This window comes from Hemicordylus capensis, chromosome 8, assembly GCF_027244095.1.
Source record: "Hemicordylus capensis ecotype Gifberg chromosome 8, rHemCap1.1.pri, whole genome shotgun sequence".
NCBI classification, from domain to species: Eukaryota; Metazoa; Chordata; class Lepidosauria; order Squamata; family Cordylidae; genus Hemicordylus; species Hemicordylus capensis.
Genome location: NC_069664.1, coordinates 2,631,877 through 2,655,196, shown reverse-complemented (window position 1 = coordinate 2,655,196; position 23,320 = coordinate 2,631,877). Strand labels below are relative to the sequence as shown.

Here is a 23,320-nt window from a genome sequence, read left to right as displayed (position 1 = left end):
CCCAGTAAACCTGCTTTTTGTACTTGGCTGATGGTGATTTCTGTGGTCCCTAAGGTGTTGAGGTGCTCTTCAAGGTCTTTTGGAATTGCACCTAGGACGCCAATTACTACTGGGATTACCATGGTCTTTTTCTGCCACAGCCTTTCAGTTTCAATTTGTAGATCTTTGTATTTTGTGATTTATTATTGTTGTTGTTGTTTTTTTTATTCTAGAATCCAACCCCTCAGCCCTGACCAAGTCTAACCAAATCTGTGTATGCAACTGAAATTATTACATATTATTTTATTTAGCTTTGCCTCCATCATCCTTCCTTTCCCTTGTTAACTCTTGGTGGCACTTGGGGCAGGGACATATCCTCTTACAAGGCTAGTTCATCACTCAGCCATCAATAGCACTATATAGATAATTATATTTTTATCCTGCCTTCTCTCCAAAGAACCCAAGGAAGGGTTTTCTCTCCCCCGCCCCCTCTGCTTTACTCCACAACTTTGAACACATGTCCAGTGTTTTCACCGCACTGACCCGAGTCTGTTCTGTTTTCCCTTTGCAGTCTGATGGGACGATCCTGGCGATTGCTCTGCTGATCCTGTTCCTGCTGCTGGCGCTGGCTCTCCTGTGGTGGTTCTGGCCCCTCTGCTGCACTGTGGTAAGCCTCTCCTGCCCTCACTCCAAAGGTCCTTCTTCCATCACCGCCGTGCAGGCCAGTCAGCACTCAGGTGGGGAAAGGATCATTCAAATCAGACACCTAGGCCAGTTCTACAGGGGGTCATTTTGTCGTCAGCCACGGGCCTTCCTTTCCCTCCATCACAGAAGTCCCAGCTTGCTTATGGGAGGGCAATGCCGGTACATTCCCTGCAGCTGGGATGAAATTGAATCAGGGCCCAACCTCCCAGCCTCCAAAGTATCGGCCTTGGGACATCCCTAGGCCCAGTTCTTACAACAAGCAAATGTATTGGTATATTTGTGTCTGGACTGGACTGCTGCATCCTCTTAGGGAGGGCTCACATTTTATTTAATTCATCTTAATGTATCTAGCCATTGTTACCCTCTTTTTCAGCCCTAATGAGGGCTTCAGAGATGGCTTCTAGATCAGATAAATACAATACAAAATCAACAACAAAGTTCTCACAGGAAGCTGCCATATACTGAGTCAGACCATTGGTCTATCTAGCTCAGTATTGTCTTCACAAACTGGCAGTGGCTTCTCCAAGGTTGCAGGCAGGAATCTCTCTCAGCCCTAGCTTGAAGATGCTGCCAGGGAGGGAACTTGGGACCTTCTGCTCTTCCCAGAGCAGCCACATTATCCCCTGAGGGGAATATCTTACAGGGCTCACACTTCTAGTCTCCCATTCATATGCAACCAGAGGGCCCTGCTTAGCTAAGGGGACAAGTCATGCTTGCTACCACAAGACCAGCTCTCCCCTCCTTCTCAAAGCAGTTACATACAGAAAAGGAATCCTGCATTTCCCTGAATAGAAGATAACCGTGAATTTAAGCCAGCACCTTAAAAAGAGAGGTTGAATATCTGTATTTACCCAAAACATTTTCCCCCTTTTTGTCTGGATTTAAGACAACCCCCTCCCCACTGGCTGCTGGCATGCTTTGCTTGCTGCTGCATGACAAGCTGTTGCTCCGTTAGTGGCCCCTTCTCCCTCAGGGAACTAGGGACATTTGCCTTCCCTGATTAAATTAAATGACACCCCTGCATCAGCAATAGCCACTGGAAAGATGCTGGGCTGAGTTGTGTCCCCAGCACCCCCACCTTTTAAAATACAAGAGAGTCACCACTTCAAAAGGTGCCTCTTTGCCCAGTTAGCAGGGGCGTGGTGGTGGTGGTGGTTGTTTTTATTGATCAAACCGTCGATATTTTTTTTAAAAAAAAATCAGTAACAGCTTGAAAACTAGTAACAAGGATTCTAGTTGCAAGGATATAAACTCATAGCAAGAGGAATGTCTGAATTCTTCCTCATACCAAAAAGAAATTCCCTGCACACAGAACAACTAGTATGTCAGGACAAAGGCTAGACCAGAACCTTTCCTTCTGCTTTTTTTTTTTTTTTTTTTTTTGGTACTATCCTAGCATTTTCACATACTCTCTGTAATATGTTTTTGGCTTGCAGTTTTAGGCTGGAAACAGGCTCCATAACTCAAAGGTCAGAAATTTGTCCTGTAAAGCAGAAGTTCCAAGTTCAGCTCTTACGGGGATTACAGAGGTGGGGCTGCAGCATCTGCTTTGCTTCCAGAAGGCCCCAAGTTAAATCCCTGGCAGCATCTCCAGGTAGGGCTGGGAAAGACCCCTCTGTCTGGAATCCTGGAGAGCTGTTTCCCATTCAGCGTAGAGTAGGCAATCCTGAGCAAGATGGACCGAGGGTCTGACTCATGAGACTTTTTCTTAGAGAGCTGGTTGGAAAGAGGATTCATTGCTCAGCAGTTCACGTTCCTGCCAGCTTGCATCTATCCATCCTGGTTTATTCCCCTCAGAGTATGAACTCTACACCGGCATGTCAGGCTGGAAACAGACAAAAATAATCTGAGAGAAGTATTGGTGAATGCATGCATATGTCATTTTATTCCACTTTTATCTGGAAAACGGGTCTAGCAAGTCTTTGTGTTGCTTTCAAAACCTGCAAAGCCTGTTTGACCCGAGCTGACATTAGAACAAAAAGGCCTCTTTTGTGCCTCCTTTAAATTCCTTCTGAATTTCTTAAAAACTCCAGCCTGAAGTGCATATAAAGTTAATACCCTGGGGGAGAGTAAACTGGGGGGGGGGGTGAGTGGGAGGGAGGGAGGGATGCAAGTTGGCAGGAACCTGACTGCTGTGGTGACTTCCCAAGGCTTCTGAATCTAGGTTTTGTAGCCCTAGCCAGGGGTTGGGCTGGTCTCCCTTCCAGAGCTGGAGGTGAGGTTTGGGCAGGATTCCTTGTCTGAGAGCAATGCCGGCAACCCCTGCCTTCTCCCAGCATTGTGGCTAAGAGAGGCTGTCCCGCCAAACCAAGGACTATGGCGGGACGTCCCTTCCTGGCATGCCCCATGAGCCTGGATGAACTTTTCCCTTTTTGTCTGCTAGCAAATGGGTTTCTGCAGGCTGGAAGCCTCTGTTTAAAGCCCATCAGGCTAACTTGAGAGGTAAAGCACAGCTTCAGATGCTGGTGGCATTCTGAGTGGGGTAAATGCCTGTGTTGTCAGAGCAGAACCAGTTCATGACAAAGGCAGAGAATCCAAGAGACAAGGGTCAAGACACAGTCAAGAGAAAATTAACCTCAACTGGCCTCAGGAGGGCCAGTCAACTGCTCACCTTAAAGCATACACACTTGGAAAGCATGTGCCTAAAGCAAAGGATGATGGGAGCTGTAGTTCCCCAACATCTGGGAACCCAAGGTTGGGAAATCCTGGCTTAAAGTGGTGTACAGTTTCACCCTTAGCTCAGCCCTTTGCCTGCAAATGTATGTTTGGAAGCATGCAGGTAATAACTGTGGAAATGTCTGAAGCCAGGTGGATTAGTAATCCTCTATAATAAAGAGCCGCGGTGTAATCCCGTGTCTCCCTGCCCGTGTCTTTCTCGGCCGTTCTGGGCATGCGCGGAGCACATGCCCAGAACGTCCGAGAAAGATACGGCTGCAGAGACATGGCCATGTTGGGGCCGGGAGGAGGAGAAGCGGCAGGCCGAGGAGAAGCGGCCGCCGCCAACGCAGGGAGGAGAGTGCAGCGAGGCGGTGGTGGCCGCGGCGGAAGGACTGGGCCCGCTGGCGGTGGCAGGGGCGGTCTACTAGCGCCCATTAATCTAACGGGCTTAAAATTGCTACTAATACATAATATGTTATCATAATAGAATATAATGTGATAATAAACACAGGCCATCTATGTAGCTCAAGTAATAGTATCCAAATCGCTTCACATATCTTGTTGTAATTATCACAACGGCCCTATAATATAGGGGTCAGTATTGCTATCCCCATTTGTGGATGGTGGGAGTGCTGAGGTGTCAGTTTTCCAGTGGCTGGGAGTGAGGCGTTGGCTCCTTGCATAGCTCCCACTACCAAGAAACCGAATATTTTATGCAAAACAGCCAGCCTTGCAGAATCCACTGTGCAAAATGACAGAATTCAAGCCAATCTGCCTTGCATAGGAAGGTGGGGCCTTCTGTTCAGTCAGACCATTGACTCAACTACCTCAGTATTGCCTGCACTGACTAGCAGGGTATATAAATTTAGCAGGGTATTTCCAGGGTATCAGGCAGGCAGGTGTTTCCCAGGCCGACTTTGAGCTGCTGCCAGTGGTTGAACCTGGAACCTTCTGCATGCAAAGCTGCCAGACATTTTCCGGATGCAGAATTTTTAACGTCCTCTTTTAGTTTTGGTTTTTTTTAGTACAGTGTCCTGGCAGCCCAGGGCATGCCCAGCCTTGGGATGTACATTTATTGTGGCTCCTGGGATGGTTTTTTCTTTTCTTTTCTGAGGGAGGGGTGTGTGTGTGTGTTTGTGTGTGTGTGTGTCTGTGTGTGTGTGTGAAGCATGTGTTTTAATTTAAGAACGGAATTCCTCCCCACCCAGTTGTGCTCCAGGCAAGACCCAGAGTCAGTTTCATTTGGGGGCTGTGCGTGTAATTAATTTCACCGAACACAGTGGATGCCTGCCACGGATTCTTCTGGACCAAATGGCTTCCTGGCATCCACCCAGCGATAAACATTGTTTCCAAATGCATCATTGTTTATGATTCTCTGGTGCATTCTGTTGAAGAAGGGGATGAAGGATGGAATTCATTGCTCCATATGCAGGAAAATGCAGTGAGGTCGATCGGTGGTCACCCAAAAGGGTTTTTTAAAAAGAAAAAAATCTGGCTCATGCAGATGTTCTGAACAGGTGGAGAGAGAGAGAGAGAGAGAGAGAGAGAGAGAGAGAGAGAGATGCATGCTTTGGGAACTTTGTTGAAAAGCAGTATATAAATATTTGTCGTATTCATGTCCGTGGACCAGTTTGGGCCGATGACCTGTGCATGCAACGGAATAAGGTGGTGGCATGGAATGTGTCGCTTGAGGCTGCAGGTGGGCAGGCTCCTGGGAAATAGGATAGTGGCTGACCCGCCTGCCTCTCTCCTCTTCTACCCCAGCCCATCCCTGCTCATGACCTTTGCCACCACAGCCATCCAGAGGGGCCCTGTGCCCTCAAATGTGTCTGCCCTTCCTACCTTGCTGCCTCATATACCTGGAATGGCCTCTTTTCCCTCTTCCCCTCTGCCTTCCTCCACTGGGTCTCTTGTGTGTATTTTTAGATTGTGAGCACCTCAGGGCAGGGACTTGTCGTCTTGTTCTTTATAATGCACCTTGCTAGTGTGGATAGAGAAATGTTTTTCTCCCTTTCTCACAATGCTAGTACCAGGGGTCATCCCTTGAAACTGAAGGCCAGAAAATTTAGGACGAACAAAAGGAAGTATTTTTTCCACACATCGCATATAGAATAGACTCCTCTGCCACAAGATGTGGTGATGGCCACTAGCTTGGATGGCTTTAAGAGGGGCTGACACAGTTTCATGGAGGACAGGGCTCGGCCTTGACCCTGATCCAGCAAGGTGGATCTTATGTTCCTATGGTGCTATAGAAATAATAATGCTCATGATAACAAGAAGATAGTGGTGTGGGATTGGCTCTCATTCAGCTGACTTCTGGGGTCAGGAGGCCTGTGGCAAGCCTGAAGTATGCCCACTTCTGCAAGCAACTGAATTCCAAGAAGGGATCATTCCAAATGTCAGTCATCTCACAGAACATCTTGTGGGACGGAAAGTGGTGTGGTGTGGTGTGAATAATCTCCTGGAGGTACTCATTTCTCAGTCTGGACTTTAATTTGCCCAAAGGATTTTGACGTTTTGGAGAAAATAGAGGAAAGTTTCCAAAAATGAATTAAGTACTCTTGAGGACAAAGCTGGAGAGGAAATGCAGGCCTTCAGCTGTAGCCCCCAAGGAACAATTAAAACCTAACCTACACATTTTCCCATCAGTACAGAGAAAATAATGAGGCTAAAAATCCTTTGACAACTACCCTTCCCAATGACAGAGATGAAGACAGGAGTAACTCCTCAGTTCTATTAGGATGCTTTCCAAAATCAAAAAAGAAAACTTTTAAAGAAGGAAAATAAAATAACAGCAGCAGGAGAAATCTCAAATGCTCATGGTGGAATCAGAATGACGTCAGCTGGAGAAGAATCATCCATCCCACAATCCACTGGGAAGTTTTCCTAAGAATAGCCTGCTGGATCAGGCCCAAGGAGGCCCATCTAGTCCAGCATCCTGTTTCCCATAGTGGCCCACCAGATGCATCTAGGAAGCTCATAGGCAAGAGGTGAGGGCCTGCCCTCTCTCTTGCTGTTGCTCCCCTGCAACTGGTATTGAGAGGCATCTTGCCTCTGAGGTTGGAGGTGGCCTATAGCCAGGGCCGACGGCGGGGTCAAAGCCAGTACAAATTACTGGGTCCTGGCAGTCCAGAAGGGGGCCCGGGGCCCAACTATGCTGCCTCCTGCCGCCCCCGCCCCACCGCTGGCCCAAAGCTGAACCGCCAATCTTTAAAATAATCCTAGCCGCCTGGGTGGGGGTGGGGTGGGGGTGAGCTGAGCACCCCACCTCCCCACCCCCGTGGCTACAGGCAGAGCAGGAGTGGCCGCTGATCCTGACCCTCCGGCCCAGCGACCCTTGAGAACCGCGAGGTGCTCCCGCACGCCTGTGCAGTTTGAATTGAGTGTCGACGCTCGATTCCAACTGTGCAGGTGTGCTGGATCACCTCTCAGTTCTCAAGGGCCGCTGGGATGGATGATCAGGCTCAGTGGCCGCTCCGCCTGCCGCCACAGGGGGGTGCTTGGCTCACCCCCCAGCCCCGGCTGCGCACATGGTAGCTAGAATTATTTTAAAGCTCGGCAGTTTGGCCTTGTGGCGGCGGCAGCGTTGAGGGGGAGCTTTTTTCCACCGGGGCCTGAACCTGCTCTTGGTGGCCCTCCCTATAGACACCAGATTAGTAGCCATGGATAGACCTGTCCTTCATGGGTTTGTCTAAGCCCTTTTAAAGACTTCACCACGTCGCATAGCAGAGAATTCCATAGATTAATTATGCGCTGTGTGAAAACGTATTTCCTTTTGTTGGTCCTAAATTTCCCGACCTTCATTTTCATGGGGTGACCCCTTATTCTGGTGCTGTGAGAGAGGGAGAAGAATTTCTCTCTGTCCACTCTCTCTACTCCATGCATTATTTTATACACCTCGCTCATGTCGCCTCTTATCCAAACTAAAAAGCCCCGGATGTTGTAGTCTTGCCTTATAAGGAAGGTGTTCCAGGCTGCTGATCATCTTGGTTGCCCTCTTCTGCACCTTTTCCAGTTTTACAGTGTCCTCCTTTAGATGTGGTGACCAGAACTGAACGCAATACTCCAGATGTGGCTGCACCATAGATTTGTATAAGGGCATTATAATACTAGCATTCTTATTTTCAACCCCCTTCCAATGATCCCTAGCATGGAATTGGCCTTTTTCACAGCTGCTTTCAACACTTTCAACAAGCTGTCCACCACGACCCCACAATCTCTCTCCTGGTCAATTACTGACAGCTCAGATCCCATCAGTGTAAATGTCAGATTGGGGTTTTTTTTGCTCCAATTTGCATCACTTTACACTTGATAACATTGAATTGCACTTGCCATTTTGTGACCCACTCTCCCAGTTTGGAGAGATCCTTTTGGAGTTCCTCACAATCTGTTTTGGATTTCACTACCCTAAATAGTTTTTTGTCATCTGCAAATTTGGCTACATTGCTGCTTACCCCAATTTCTAGATCATTTATAAACAAGTTAAAGATTGCTGGTCCCAGTACCAATCCCTGGGGACCCCACTTCTTACTTTCCTCTGTTGTGAAAACCATCCATTTATTCCTACCCTCTGTTTCCTGTCATTCAACCAGTTACTGGTCCACACACGAACCTGTTCCCTTATCCCATGACTGCTAAGTTTACTCAAGAGCCTTTGGATGGGAAATTTGTCAAAGGTTTTTTGGAAGTCCAAGTATACTGTGTCTACTGGATCACCTTTATCCACACGCCTGTTGACACTCTCATAGAATTCCAAATGGTTAGTGAGGCAGGACTTGCCCTTGCAAAAGCCATGCTGGTTCTCCTTCAGCAAGGTCTTTTCTTCTGTATGTTTAATAATTTTATCATTAAGTGTGCTTTCCATCAGTTTACCTGGCACAGAAGTGACCTGTAGTTTCCCGGATCCCCCCTAGATCCATTTTTGAAAATGGGAGTTACATTAGCTACTTTCCTGTGTTGTGGTACAAAGCCTGATTGTAGGGACAACTTGCATATTTTTGCTAGGAGATCAGCCATTTCACATTTGAGTTCCTTCAGAACTCTTGAGTGGATACCATTTGGCCCTGGTGATTTGTTAATTTTTAATTTCTCAAGACATTTTAGAACATACTCTCTCATCACCTCAAATTAGCCCAGTTCTTCAGCCTCCAAGCCCGAGAAGTTCAGTTGTGGAGCAGTTATATGGTCAGTACCCTCCTCCGTGAAGACAGATGCAAAGAACTCATTCAGCTTCTCTGCAGTTTCCTTATCCTCCTTAATAATCCCTTTCACGCCCCTATCATCTAAGGGTCCAACTACCTCCCTGGCAGGTTTCCTGCTTCTGGTATATTTAAAGAAGTTCTTGTTATTCCCCTGACACTTCTAGCTGTATGCTCCTCAACCTCTCTTTTTCCATCCCTTATTGTCACCTTGCATTTCTTTTGCCAGGATTTATGTTGGTTTCTGTCCTTTCTTTGGGCAGGACTTCCATTTTCTGAAAGAAGTCTTCTTCCTACTTGTTAGCCATGCTGGTGTCCTCCTGAACTTAATGATACCTTTCCTCCTTTTGGGTATACATTCCAACTGAGCTTCTATTATTGTGGTTTTAAATAAGTTCCTTGCTTTCTGGAGTGATTTGACCCTCCTGACTTTCCCTTTCAGCTTCCTTTTTACCAGTCCCTTCATTTTTGAGAAGTTTCCTCTTCTGAAGTCCAGCGTACCTTCGTTGGACTTCCTTGGCAATGCTCCACTTACATATAAGCCGAATTGTATCACACTATAGTCACTGTTCCCCAATCACTCTACAACTCTGACATCTCACAACAGGTCCTCGGCACCACAGGATTAAGTCCAATGTCACCTCCTCTCTTGTTGGTTCCACCACCAACTGTTCTAAGGCACAGTCATTTAGCATGTCTAGAAATTTGGCCTCACTGTCAATATCCGAATGTGAATTTGCCCAGTCTATGTGAGGGTAATTGAAGTCACCCATTGGTACAGCTCTGACTCTCTTTGATGCCTCTCTGATTTGCTTCTCCAACTCCGGGTACTGTCTGAACTCCATCAAAACGAGTTGCACAGGAGTTCAGTCAAGGCTCTTGGGCCGTGACCGAGAGTTAGGGTTGGGCCACTGGGGTCCTAGGCCTATGCTTTGTCTTTGCTATAATGCTCTTTGGAGACAGGCTGTTTGTTTTGGTGAACTGATGTCATCTCTGTATTCTGAAGCTAAATGGGCCTGACAACTTGGGGCAACACCTCCCGAATTTGGCTCCACTCTGTTATCTAATCAGTGCCTGTCAAATCATGCCAGGATGCCACTCACATTCTTTCTTGAGTGGTGGTTGCCATTCAGATTATTGAGCGTTGGAAAAGAGATGCAGAAGAAGAAACAGGAAAGACCTGGTTTTAATTTCAGTTCCCACTTGAACAGGGATGAGCTAGGGATATTATATGTTCCACGTTAAACAAAGTTGGCCACGTATAATTTTTTTCTTCTTCTGGAAGCTAACTATGAATGCCAAACATCAGAGTGCTGGTGGGAAATCAGATTTTTGAATGCTTCCCCGTGTATAAAAAAAGCACAAACAGAAGACCAGCAAAACAGACTGGGATTCAAATATTTCCTCCTGGTGTTTGTGTGATTGGTTTATGGGCAGAGATCCCCCCCACTCCCTACCCCCGTGGGGGGGAATTCAAAAATAGCACCCCTGCATCTGCAACCGGAAGTGGTATAGCCCACCTAGGACTGTACCGGCTTGTTTTTTAAAATTTATGGAGACTCAGATGAAGAGGGAGAGGAACCTCAAGGGACTCCACCTCTTGCTCCCAATGATTCCCTTCAAGCACCCTCAGACATGCCCGGCCCCTCCCTGGAAACTCACTCAGCTCTGACCAATCCTGCTGGCCCCAGAGGCTGAGGGAGATATCGCTGAGTACAGGCCTCAGAAACGGAGCGCTCCCCCTGATGAGGGCTGTTCACTTGCATGGAACATAAGAACACAGGAGCAGCCCTGGTGGATCAGGCCCGAGGCCCATCCGCAGGGAGGAGTGGCACAGAAGAGACACCTCCCTGCAGATGGCTCCAGCTTGCGTCTCTGGCTGCTGTTCCGCCTTAGAGCAGGGCTTCTCAACCGTGAGTCCCCAGAGGTGGTTGGACTACAAGTCCCAGTGGCTTTTGGCCTTTGTGGCTGGGATGATGGGAGTTGTAGTCTAATAATAATATCTGGGGACCCAAGCTGAGAACCTTTGCCTTAGGAGCAAACTACACATGACAGTAAAGATCCTTCCTTAACTGGACCTGCCAAAGTCTTGGGTAGATTCAGTCGGCCACAGGGGGCAATTTGGATCAGGATCATGTCATGCAGGAAGGATTTATCTTTCCCGGACTGATACCCCATGCAGTTGGCTCATCTTTCCTGAAAGCTGTGGAAGGGAAAAGGCACACTTACTCTTATTTGGCATTGTGCCTGTATGCATTCCTTTCTGTGGCTAATGCCAGCTCCAGGGATGGGATGGCAATGTGCATCAGGGAATGAGGTGGGAGGAAGTGTAAAATCCCTTCCACCATCCCCTAGCACCAGGATTTTGCCCAGATATTGCAATAAGATTCTCTCCTAGGCTGCATCTGAGGTTTAGGAGGGATGTTTGACGTGCCTCTGCCTTTGCTTTCCTGCTGGACGACTCTCTGTTGCTTTTGGAGCAAAAGGTTGCAGCGTTCGCCAGCTGCTTGCTAAGTCCTAGATGCAAACTTTTGCATGAAATAACAGCTTCACGCCCACATCAACTCTGTAGACTGTTTCTATGGTGAAGGCACCAGACAGACTTTTACACACACACACACACACACACACACACACACACACACACACCACCTCTCACTTGGATTGCTTTTTATTTTCATACATGCAGACAGACCCCACCCTGCGCCCCACATAGTGGCGTTTTTTTGTGTGTGTGGTGGTGGTGGTACTTTTTACCAAGCTTATGGGGAGGGATGAATCGCTTAAATTTCCCAGGGGGGAAGTTGAGAAAGGAAGCTGGAAAGACTAGGATTCCAGAAACTTCTAAATCTATGCATTAGTTTCATATTTATCTCACACTTTCTCCAAGGAGTTCAGGGCAATTCCTCTTCCTCCATTCTATTCTCACAACATTACAAAATAAGTTAGGCTAAGAGAATCTGGCCCAAGGTCACTCCGGCGAGCTGTATGGCCAAGTTGGAAATTGAGTCTAGTTCTCCCCAACCTAAATCCAGCACTCTAACCACTACAGAGCTGGCCTTTCTGTTCCGTGACCAGTTAATTTCTAAAGAGGGAGATCGTGGGACATAGACATCCTGTCAGCCAGGGTTTCTCACTCTTTGGGTCCCCAGAGGTTGATTCACTACGACCCTTTCCACAGTGGTTGGGGATGATAGGAGTTCGCAGTTCAGCAACATCTGCAGACCCAGGTGTGAGGAATCCCTGCTGCTGTTGCCACCACCTCTGACCCAGGAGCCCTTCTGCTCCAAATGACTCTTGGCAATTCTCTGCTGTATGTAGGGGTTCCGCATGCTTCTCTTTATTTTCTCTCAGTCACTCTTGCAACAGCCTTGTAAGGTAGAGCCCTAGTTTTATCCTCCATGGTGCAGATGGGGATTGTGGTGGTGTGACAGATAGGGATGTGCACGGAACCAATTCGGAGGCCCTTTATGGGACCCTAACCCTTTATGGGCCTCCGAACCGGTTCGAATGGCTGGCAGTTCCACCGGTTTGAAGAGGGGGGGCATACCTTTTAAGGGCGGGGTAGGATGCCCTTACCCCTCCTGCTACATTTCCCCAACCCTGGACATTACACAACATGGGTATGAATTTAACGTTCCGTGTCTTTTTTCCTGTCTCTTATAGATTATTAAGGAGCCGCCCCCACCCCCTGAAGAAGACAGCGAAGTAAGTGCAATAATCTTTTTCAGCCCTTTGTTAGGTCTTGGCTGCTGGTGCTGCTGCTATGCATTTTCCATCGCTTCCTCCTTTCTGTAGGCCGGGGCCCCTGACTCCGGAGGCTCCAGATGTTGTTGGACCACCACTCCCAGAATCCCCGGGCACAATGGCCATCAGCCAGCACACATGGGATTCCATGCACAAAAGCTCTAGGGCAGTTCACACCGTCGACGTGAGGGCAGGAGAACCTAGAGCTGGCCACGCTCCACGTTTCTGTTTGTGCATTGTGTGAAAACAAGGTCAGAGGCAGGGAGCTTGATCGTCAGTCAAGCCCCAGCTGCGTCGGGTGGTTTTCCCGCCTACCTCGTTCATAAGCTGGGGGTGGGATCTGAGCAGGCCTGCTTCTGCTCCCCAATGGGGGCTTGATTGACAACCAAGCCCTCCGCTTCTGACCTTGTTTTTATCCAGCTCATGATCAAAAATAGGGATTGTGCCCAGCTCCCAAATTAGGTTGGGAGGCTTCTCCTACCTACTGTTGGTCATGTGAGCTACCCTTATATTTAATAGCCTCACGCAAAGGCGCACTTACCCCTAGACTTCCAGGCAGAAGTCCAGGGCCTCCACACCCCCTGATAAAGGTCAAGTGTGCCGTCACATCTATTTTGACCCCTGGCGCCCACAGAGCCCTGTGGTTTTCTTCTGGTAGAATACAGGAGGGGTACACCATTGCCTCCTCCCGCGCAGTATGAGATGATGCCTTTCAGCATCTTCCTATATCGCTGCTGCCCGATATAATCCCAGTGGGGATTCAGCCCGGCAACCTTCTGCTTGTTAGTCAAGCATTTCCCCACTGCACCATTAGGTGGCTCCACACCCCCTGGGGGCCCCCAAATCCTCTTTAGTCTGTCCTGGGTAGTGTGGTTGCCGCTGGCTTGTACTGCACCAGGCAGCCGAGTGTGATTATAATCTGTGCCGGGTGCTTTGGAGACACTAGCGTGGAGTGCGGGGGAAATATGTTGGATGGGGATATGTTGGGTTGCATGTTGAAATGTTTCTGCTCATGCATATTTGCATACATATGCCTGTTTTCTATTCTTACATTCTTGTGAGTTCAGTTGCTATTTGTGCCCTCAAGAACCCACGTGTTAAAAATACAGTGTGTGTGTGGGGGGGATGATGCTTAACTTGCAGCGGGTGGGGGGCAGGTGTGGGCTTCCAAAGGCCGTTAGGTCCAGGCTCCAAAATTACATTGGTGCACCTCTGGCCCCCATGTGGGCCTCAGGGGACACTCCAGCTGGGGCTGGTGTGCCAGGAAGTTTTTTGCACCCAGTTTTTCGTTTGCATCTCCTCTGGAACGGAGGGGTGTGTTCACATATTGGCCAAATTTACCCCGCGGTCCCTGCAAGCTATCAGGGAGCACTTCACACAATATTCGGGTTTTTCATTGCGCCTTAGAGTGGAACCCGATTTATACCTGGAGTTTTTAAAAATCCTCTTTTTGAATCAGTTTTTTTGGGCAAGTTTGAACTCTCAGTAAAGCCTCGCAGAAAACCCATGGTAAACCTTCTGTCTGGGGAAAGCTCCAGGTGGGCAGGGAGGTCAGGCGTGCTCCATCCAAAGCAGAGGGCTGTGCAAACCAGCCCTCTGAATGTCCAGCTATAGATGGCATGGCTTGCTCAAGGACAGTGGAAACCCCAGGTGTGGAAATGCCACCCAGGCATTAAATGATGCATTGGCTGCATTCTTGTCTGCAAGGCAACGTTCAGCCCAACTGGGCAATTGGCAGCACATCAGCCAGGCATTGATTCTAGGAGGGATTTCGAGGTGTGGGGTCTGTTGGTGGCTGAGCGCTGCCTTTCCTCTGAATCTCCCCATTGTTGCTGTTCTGCATGAGCCCAGTTGAATTGTGTGGCAGCCAGAGTTAGATATGTGTGTGTTTTGATTGAGAACTTGGGTTCGGGCGAGGCTGCAGCTAATCAGCCATGAAGAAATAGAACTTCTGGATTATTAGACTCCTGGTGCGAACCTGGGTGTCTGTGAAAGGAAACGGACAGTCCTGTTCTGGTTGTGCTGTTGAACGGCTGGTTGCTTGGATCTCTCAGTGGCTGCCTTGAGTTTGTGGGTCTTTGCCCACGTAGGTCCTAGCCAAGCCTTTGGCCAGCCCACAATTGCATAATGCTTCCACCGGATTGGTTAATGCTTCCATCGGATGTCATCTGGCTCACTTAGCAGCAAGGCAAAGACATGCTGCAGTCTTGGCAGTGCTGTAATTTAACAAAGGTGATTATTACCCCCGGTAAGAGAAGCCTGCTAACCTAACCAAAGCAATCTTCTACATCCTCCTTGTCGAGAGAAGGAATTCCTAGAAGCTGTAGCTGCCCAGCATTTGGAGCTCAGCTGAGCTTAGCCCCCTGGTGGGATCCATTCCTGGTCCTGGACCATTTCGGACTCCAGAGTCCAGAACCAGCGACTTGAGTTGAGCCAGCAACTGAACCCGTAGCCCAGTTTTGTATTTTTACACTGCACTGGAGTTGTCAGCAAATAACTTAGTTGGGGTCTCGTTGACTCCAGTATCAGATTAGGAAAGTGCTTGTTGGAAACGCGGGTGGACGAGAGCCGTCTGCACTCCCACCTCCGTGGGCTTTCGGAGCCACCAAGTCAGCAAGGATTTGGCAGCCCTCCGTCTGCGCTGCAAAGCTGCTGCTGTAGCTTTTATCGGTGCTTATTAATCTTTCCCAGATTGTTTCCGCTCTCGCTGGCTCTCTTTTCCTGAACGATCTCATTGGCAGTTCTGTATTAAAATAAGCCTGAGGGCACATGGCTGAGCTCAGTGGAGCAGGAAATGTACTATTATGATTATTACCCATGAATTCTCCCATGCCTTTCAGTGTGGGCAGGGCTGCGTGGGGGTGGCGTGTCTCCCGCCCCCCTTCCTAGTAACCCTGGACTAACTCCTCTGTTGTGGGAAGGACAAGGGAGGAGAGGAAGGAGCCTTCCAGCAGAGTCCGGGGTCCGAAGGGGTGCGACTGGTGTGGAGCTGGAGCTGTGATTGGGAACAGATGCAGAGCAGGTTCTGTGCCTGGAAGGTAGAGACTGAAGAAGCCAGATTAGAGCATTGAGTTAGGGCAGGGGTCCTCCTCACCCTGGGGTTCCCAGGTGATCTCCCCATCCCCTGGCTGTTGTGCCTGGGGATGATGGGAATTGTAGGCCAACATCTGAGGGAGGAGAGCTGGTCTGCTGGTAGCAAGCATGACTTGTCTCCCTAGCTAAGCAGGGTCTGCCCTGGTTGCATCTGAATGGGAGACTATTATTTATTTATTTATTATTTATTTGTTCGATTTCTAGACCGCCCTTACAATTTTTCCAGTTGAAAAGATGGCATCCCCACCTCTGTGGCCTCGGTCCACTTCTTGGCCGTGGCCAAGTGATGGGGGCATATGCCCCCTGCTGCCTTTGGGCTCAGTTTTACTCCCATGGTGGGAGTGGGGGTCAGCTGCCTCCCCTGCCACAGTCCCGATCCAGATGGGCCCCTCACAGCTGCTGTTTGCCCCACAGAGACAAAGCTCCCATTGGCATCCATCTCACTCTTCTCCGGGAGCTTTCCCAGACAGCAGGGTTCACCATGGATTTACTGCAAGGCTTTACGACAGGCACCTCTGTATTTAATTCCCTTCAGTGTACCTGTCGCTAATCCCATGTGGGGCAGCTCTCGCGAGAGTTCGCAAGCAGCTGCGGGACTAGCGACAGGGACAGGGGAGGAAACAGGGATGCCAGGAACAGCGGGCGGCAGTGGGATACCCGGCCACCGGGAGCAGGCAGTGGCAGCAGGCCGGCCCAGCTGCCGGGAATTGGTGGGTGGGCGGGAGGGAGGAGGGGGCGAGCCGGGTTTCCAGCCAACCCACCAGCCCGAAAGTGCCAGGCGAGGGTGGGGGTGGGGCAAGAAGAAGTGGCCCAGCCGGCCCACTAGCCAGAAGCTGCAGGTGGGGGGGAGAAGTGGGCTGGCCGGGCAGCGGAGGCGCAGATGCTTTGCACCCGGCCCAGCTAGTATAGGAAATTTCAGATTTGCCTAAAAAAAGACTCAAACAGTGACTTTAAAAAAACAAAAACGGGCTAGGCTTAGGGTTGTCATATGCTGGCTCACCAAATCTGGGAACCCTAGCTGTCATAGTATGTAAATTGGCTTGCAGATAATTTGCACATTGTGTACATTAGCAGGTGCACTTTCCAGTTGACTTGTATTTGCTCTGGATATCTGCCAACAATAGTTGGGGAAGAGACCTTTGCCTGACCATTTTCCTTGACATATTAACAGCAGCAATAGAACAGAAAAATGCACATCTTTTCAGATAAGGCTGCAATTCTGTACACACTTCCTTAGGAGAAGATCTGATTGAAACCAACAGTGCTTACTTCTGAGCAGGCATGCGTAGAATGTAAAGCCAAAGTCCTTAAACATTACAATACACAGCCTGGTAGGCAGACAGTGATCTACATAAAAAGCAAGCTATCCTCTCACCTGCCTGATAGAGATCCCATGCTGATTTATTTTTTTAAAAGGCGACATTCCACAGGGGATTACTATACTTGTGAACCCCTCCCAGGTAGCCTCCTGTGCTATACCTGCCTTAATCCAAGTCCAGTGGTTGAGCAGAATAGTGATCGCATGTTTTGCTCCATAACTCCACTTCTACAAGGGCTAGAACCACCTAATGGCACCACGGGAAAATGATTTGACTAGCAAGCCAGAGGTTGCCGGTTTGAATCCCTGCTGGTATGTTTCCCAGAGTATGGAAATCACCTCTATCGGGCAGCAGCAATATAGGAAGATGCTGAAAGGCCTCATCTCATACTGTGTGGGAGATGGCAATGGTCAACCCCTCCTGTATTCTACCAAAGACAACCACAGGACTCTGGAGTTGACGGCACATTTCACCTTTTACAAAGGCTGAAATCCGGAGGAATCAGAGTGAGCCAAGCTATCTGGGTGACATGCTTAAAATCTGGGTACTACCTGGGAAATCGAGTGAGAAGGCAACTGTATCTAAGCTCCAATGTCCAATAAAAAGCCCGATTCATGTATGAAGTGCTCCCTGATAGCTTGCAGGGACTTTGACGTAAATCAGGACAATATGTGAATGCACACCTGCCCTCTCACGGGGAAGCAAAGTAAAATCGCCATCGGGGAATGGCCGTGCTAAGCCTTTTCACTGGTGCTGAGTGCCAGATTGTGACTCCTCCTTGCTTTCATCACTGGTTTTAAATGCACCCGATCTACTTTTTAGATTGGACGGAAATGCTGAGTTGCAGGAGGTTCTAGCCAGTCAGCTATTTTTTTTTTAATTGTGGCATAAAACATAAATAAATAAAGGGACGTTGGGCTCTCGTATAGCCTTTAATCCTTGGTTTTGCTACTCACTCCCTGCTTCTGGCAGCCAGGTAGCTGCTAGAGGGAAGCATCCATCTCAGTTAATCGACACCACATGTTGAAAGAATGTTTCCCTTCTGCCCTTGGCAGGGTGTAGGGCCTTAGTCAGAGTGAGCCCCAGGAAATGGCTTTCTTTCTTTCTCTCTCTCTCTCTCTATCTCTCTCTCTGTCTCCATTTAAAGCAAAACAATCTTGTTGCACAAAAAGAGAAAATCACGAGAAATTATTTGGTACAGGCAGCAATGGAGCAAAAACAAAAAACAACAACCAACCATCTCCCTCTAACATCTCCTGCTGCAAAACTCTAGGGATAGAAAAGAGGGATTGCAGTGATATCTCTTTTTGCAATGACTTCTGCTGCTGGTAACGGGCTGGAAAAGGTCTTGCCAGTTCCGAGGTGCCAGACTCCAGTCCTGAGAACTAGTCTCATATTTCCAAACATTTCTAGGAAACGAGGTCGCCAGGCGTCCTCCAGCTTTGGAGTTACGTTTAATACTTTATATCAGAGGTTCTCAACCTTGGACCCCCAAGTGGTGTCCCATTGTGGCTGGGGATGATGAGATTTGTAGTCAGACAACACCTGGAGGTTTTTCACACTGGGCTTTTAGCTCGCATCTCCTCTGGCAGGGAGGCTGTGCATTCACATATTGGCCAGATTTACCCCGAGGTCCCTGTGAGCTATCGGGGAACACCTCACACACAATTCAGGTTTTCCACTGCACCTTAGAGTGTAGCCCGATTTATATCCGGGGTAAAAAAATCCCCTCTTGGGTTTTTTGGAGACAGCTTCGAACTCGCAGTCAAGCCTCTCAGTAAGCCCTTGGTAAAGTCTGCTGTCTGGGGAAGCTCCTGGGAAGCCAAAGCTGCGAAGCCCTGCCTTGTACGGAAGTTCATGGTCAAAAGGTCCCTTTTTAGAAAGGCTGCCTGTTCCACCTACCCACACGTTCACTGGGCAAAGCATGAAACAGCAGCACCATAAGAAAGCTGAAGAGGCAAAGTGCATTTATGGGTGGGCAAGATTTCTGAAACCGAAATAGGGGCAGGGTGGGGGGCAAGCCACTTGTCTGGGGGGCATTTGCCCCCTGCCCCCCCGAACTGCCCTTGGGAGTGCTAGCCCTGTTCTCCCCCTCCCTACCCACTGCACAGTGGGCCCAATCCAAATCGACCCCTTAAGCAGCCATGGAGGGAAAGATTTCCCCTCCACAGCTAATCTCAGCTTTTTCCCCCTTTCTTTCTTTTTGACAGTGAGGGGAGGGGGTAAGTCAAAGGCTCAACAAGGGAATGAAGTTTTAAACCTCTCTACTTCCATGCCACACCCCTGTCCAAACTGCTGCCCCCCAGAGCTGCTTTCTGAAAAATAAAAAAGATGGGATGTCATAGGAAGCTGCCTTCTACTGAGTCAGACGAGTAGCCCATCATCTAGCTCGGTCTTGCCTACACTGACCAGCAGGGGCTCTCCAAAGATTCAGGCAGGAGTCTCTCCCAGCCCTACCTAGAGATGCCACCAGGGAGTGAACCTGGAACCTTCTGCCTGCAAAGCAGATGCTCTACCGCTGAGCTATAGCCTCATCAGGGGCGGAGCCACCATTGGGTGAGTGGGTTCAAAGAACCCAGGTCGCCAATGGGAAAAGGCCGCCAAATCCCGCCCCGTGGTTCAGGCTCCATAGGAGCCCAGAGCAAACTCCCCCCTCCCACGCCTGGGCCGCCGAGAGCACGGGCGAACTCTTCACCAATTATTGCAGGCAGCTCTGACTGCCCGATAGAACGTTTTCTCCCTCTCTGGAGGGAGAGAAAGGGGGAAATGTCCTATCAGGCAGCTGACGCTGTCTGAAATGATGAGGGGAGAGCTCGTTCGGGCTCTCGGCAGCCCAGGCCACGCCCCCTTGGTTACGTCACGTGCACAGGCATATTGGAGGGGGCTGCCGAGTGGGGCTGGATGCAGGCCGCCGCTTGGCTGGCTCTGCGCCTGAGCCCCATTCCCTATGGGGAATATCTAGCAGCAGACAGTGCTCACAGGTAGTCACCCATCCAAGTACAAATCAGGGCAGCCCCTGCTTCGCAAAGGGGGCAATTCATGCTCGCTACCGCAAGACCAGCTCTCCTCCCCATGATATCCTATCATGGAACCTCCCCTGTCACCTCTAGCTTGACCCTGATATTTGGTAAAGAATTTAGCATGCTCTGCCCTTTCATATTACAAAAGCAACCTGCTTCTAGCCTCCGTGGCATCAGAGCAAAACTGGGAATTGTGTGGTGAAGACTTAGAAATGAGACCAATCTGAAGTGCAAAACATATTTGGTAGAATTCCAGCAGTTGAGAGATGGCAAGAGAAGTGGTGGAAGGAGGTGAGAGATCCATCCTGTTTCAGTCCTGCTTGGAGGACTCTTCCGTGTGCTCTGAAAGACCCTTGGAGGTCAAACTGCCTTTATGCTGCTGATCCACAATACTCCTTTAGGTCAGGGGTGTTGAGTCGAAGGCTCCAAATGGGTAATAGGAGACCCAAAAGGATTCATGGGCTTGGGGGGGGGGGGTGTTGTGTGTGTGGTCCAAACATTTATGATGGTGGGTCTCTGGTTGCAAGAATTGTTTTCTGTTTTTGTTTTTGAACATTTTTAATGCTAGCTAAAGCCGATTTCCCACCCCACTGGATTAACAACTATAGATGCTTGGGTTCTCTTCTCCTTAAATGCACTTTCCTGGAAGCCGTGACACTGCTGATGTCTCCTCGGGTCGGAGCCTGCGGATATTATTTTACTACATGCAAGCACAACTTGACAATGCTTAATGCAGCTCATTTCTCTTTTGCTGAAAGGAGGGGCTGAGCAAGGGATACCTGTGGTGCCATTGTGCCCTCTTTCCCCACCCCCCATCCCCGTTACCTTTCTATTTTAAAAATATGTGTTTATTTAAGTCAAGCTAAACAGTACTTTAAGCATGGGATTAGGGCTAGTGTGCTTGGTTTTTAGCCTATCTTCCTTAAGGAAAGTAAACTTATGAGACCGTGTGTGTGTGTGTGTCCCATCCCCCTATCAATTTTGCTGTTCCTGGACCAACTTGGACCAAATTTGGTACAGTTGTAGTGGCACAAAGGGACACCTCAATGGCGTAGTTTGTGATGCTGTCAACCACCCAAATTCAAGATGGCGAATGCATTATTGTTTGAGGCAGAAGTGGGCTAACCTGTGAAGATGGTAATTATCGATTAAGATGATAATGAAAGGAAAGTAGGCAGACCAGTTCTTACCAGAGCTGCTTGTTTGTTCAGAAAATCACAGTCGGAACCCTCCTCCACAGAGCAGGACCATGGGGGTGAGGAAGTGGGGGGGGGTGAAGCCTCTGCCCCATCATAGTCCTGGTCTGTCTCATCGCCTCTGTCTGAATCCCTTTCCACACTGCAAGCATCAAGCCTGTTGGCACACTCCCAACCAGTCCAATGTTTCATGGGACTGTGCCACTCTACACTGTTCTCGTCCTGTGTGTTGGGTGTGCTGCTTTCTTCTGCCTGTTGGCTCCTCCAGACTCAAATGGCTCGCGTGGCTTTTAAGGGTCTGCGGAGAGAGTTTCTTAAGCTTTGGTATTTCCTGTTGTGCGAATGCTGGTCTGTGCAGTAACAAAGCGAGAAGAGTGGGTCGGCGCGGTGGGAGAAGGAGAGAGACGGCGAGAAATGCTGAAGGAAAAAATTTGGCTGGCTTTGATCCCAGTTTTTAAGCAAAAAGGTGGGGGACTCCCAAAAACTCTGGGCTCTCAAATTGCCGTGGTGTCCTTTTTTCAACTCGGAGAAGAATGAAAGAGGATCTGGGACCCAGGAAACTTGGATTTCCTCCAAGCAGCTGATTTCCCAACAAAAGACTTTGTTTGTTCCTTTGTTTATAGTTAAATTTATACACCGCCTTTCATATACTTATCCTAAGGCAATTTACAGAGTTAAAATAAAATCACCCACCACCATCCCCCTTCACAAAAGCAGTCTGGTTCACTACCCAGATTTGATTTCTTTTGGAGATGAAAGTGCCCGAGACTTCTGGTGTTCCTGAAACGTTTGCTTTACAAATAAGTGGAGACAGGGGTGTCATTTGGGGGTGGCCCATGGGGCTCGGGCCCCAATGAATGGCTTGGAGCCCCGAATCTCCTCTTCGAAGGGAGGGTGCTGCTCTGCTCCAGCAGCAATGGCTGCTTCCAGGGGCGTATCTAGTGTGGGGCAGGCAGGGCACGTGCCCCGGGCACCACTTGAAGGGGGGAGCAATTTCTTAAAATTAAATAATTTTTTTAAATGGCCACCAAAAACAAAATGGCCACTGGGCATGCTCAAATGGCCTCTGTGAGGCCCTAGGGCATGCCACTCCTCACAGAGGCCATTTGAGCATGCACAGTGGCCATTTTGTTTTCAGCGGCCATTTAAAAAAAAATTTTTTTTTAAATGACCACCGCACATGCTCAAATGGAGCCTGTGAGGCCCTAGAGGCCAGTGGGAGGAGGGGAAAACTTTGCAGACCCCCCACAGCCTTTAGGAAGTCCCCCGAAGGGGCTACAGGTAATTTTTTTAAAAAATTAATTTAATATAAGGCACTGTACACATATTCAGATTGGCACTATGTACAGAGAATAAGGGCTTGTGAATACTGAGCTGAAGTTTATGAGCTAAGATTGTATCCATTTGCTCTTACTTTGCTTCTTGTGATAAGTGAGTTAAATGTGATGTCTTAATAATATGGCTATTAATGGTCAGTTTGTCTTTGAATCAATGTGAAATCCTTAGTATTAAGGCCCACTGGGAGTTTCTTGCTCTTTCTCTCATTTTTACTGTCTTTCTGAAAGACTAGAATATATTCCAAGCAGTGACACAGTTTACTCTGCATATCTTGCTTTAATTATTTTCAGAGTATCTGGGGAAAGTCAAATTCTCCATTTATTTTTAAAACTTATATAATCATGATGCTACAATGCATAGCAGAGAATTAGACAGGCACTTCTATTTAGTTTTTCTAAGTACACCTCCACATAATATTTGGGTATTTCATGAGCCCCAGCATACTGAAATTTGTCGTTTTCCAGCATTTTCTTGGCCTGGCTATATCTACTGCTAAATAGTTTTTGAAATATTAAAAGATTAACAAGCTTGACTTGTATTTTTCAGCTGACATTAAGGTAAAGTTATCTGAAAGATGGGTGTCAGATGCTTGGACAGGGGGCGCAATTTCAGTGCTTGCCCTAGGCGCTATTTTTCCTAGATACGCCTCTGGCTGCTTCTCGTCTCTGTCTCTTCCCCAAAGGGTGCTGTGCTGGGCACTTTCCAGATTGCCCTCTCAACCGTGGCAAAACGTTTCAGTTCAGGCAAATCACATTCAAACCGTAAATAGCAACGCTACCACCAGGGGGAGCAGTCTCACAAAAACTAACAACTGGGAAATACAGCAACCTTTTTATGCCGGACATACAACATTATAGCAATAAATCACAGCGATTAAATCCGAATCAGGGCATCCGAATTGCGAACAGCACCCTGCTGACAGCGTAGAGACTGCAGTGTCACAACACAGGAAGTGCAGAAGCACACTTCGCAGATACGTCATGACCCCGTTGCAGGGTCTAATCTGGAAAGCACCCTGGGGACAAAACAGACACTGTAGGCCACAGTACAGCATCTACTTCCCCCCG

The 23,320-nt window shown here is 48.6% G+C and overlaps 1 protein-coding gene across 2 annotated transcripts in view; it reads left to right on the top strand.

Annotated features, from left to right (window-relative positions):
- ANTXR1 (ANTXR cell adhesion molecule 1) overlaps window positions 1-23,320 on the top strand; it is a 158,098-nt gene that overhangs the window by 101,261 nt on the left and 33,517 nt on the right. For both annotated transcript variants that reach the window (XM_053270047.1, XM_053270045.1), the window contains exons 13-14: window positions 551-646; window positions 12,207-12,248. In XM_053270047.1, coding sequence (XP_053126022.1) covers window positions 551-646; window positions 12,207-12,248 — 138 coding nt within the window. The remainder of the gene's footprint in view (window positions 1-550; window positions 647-12,206; window positions 12,249-23,320) is intronic.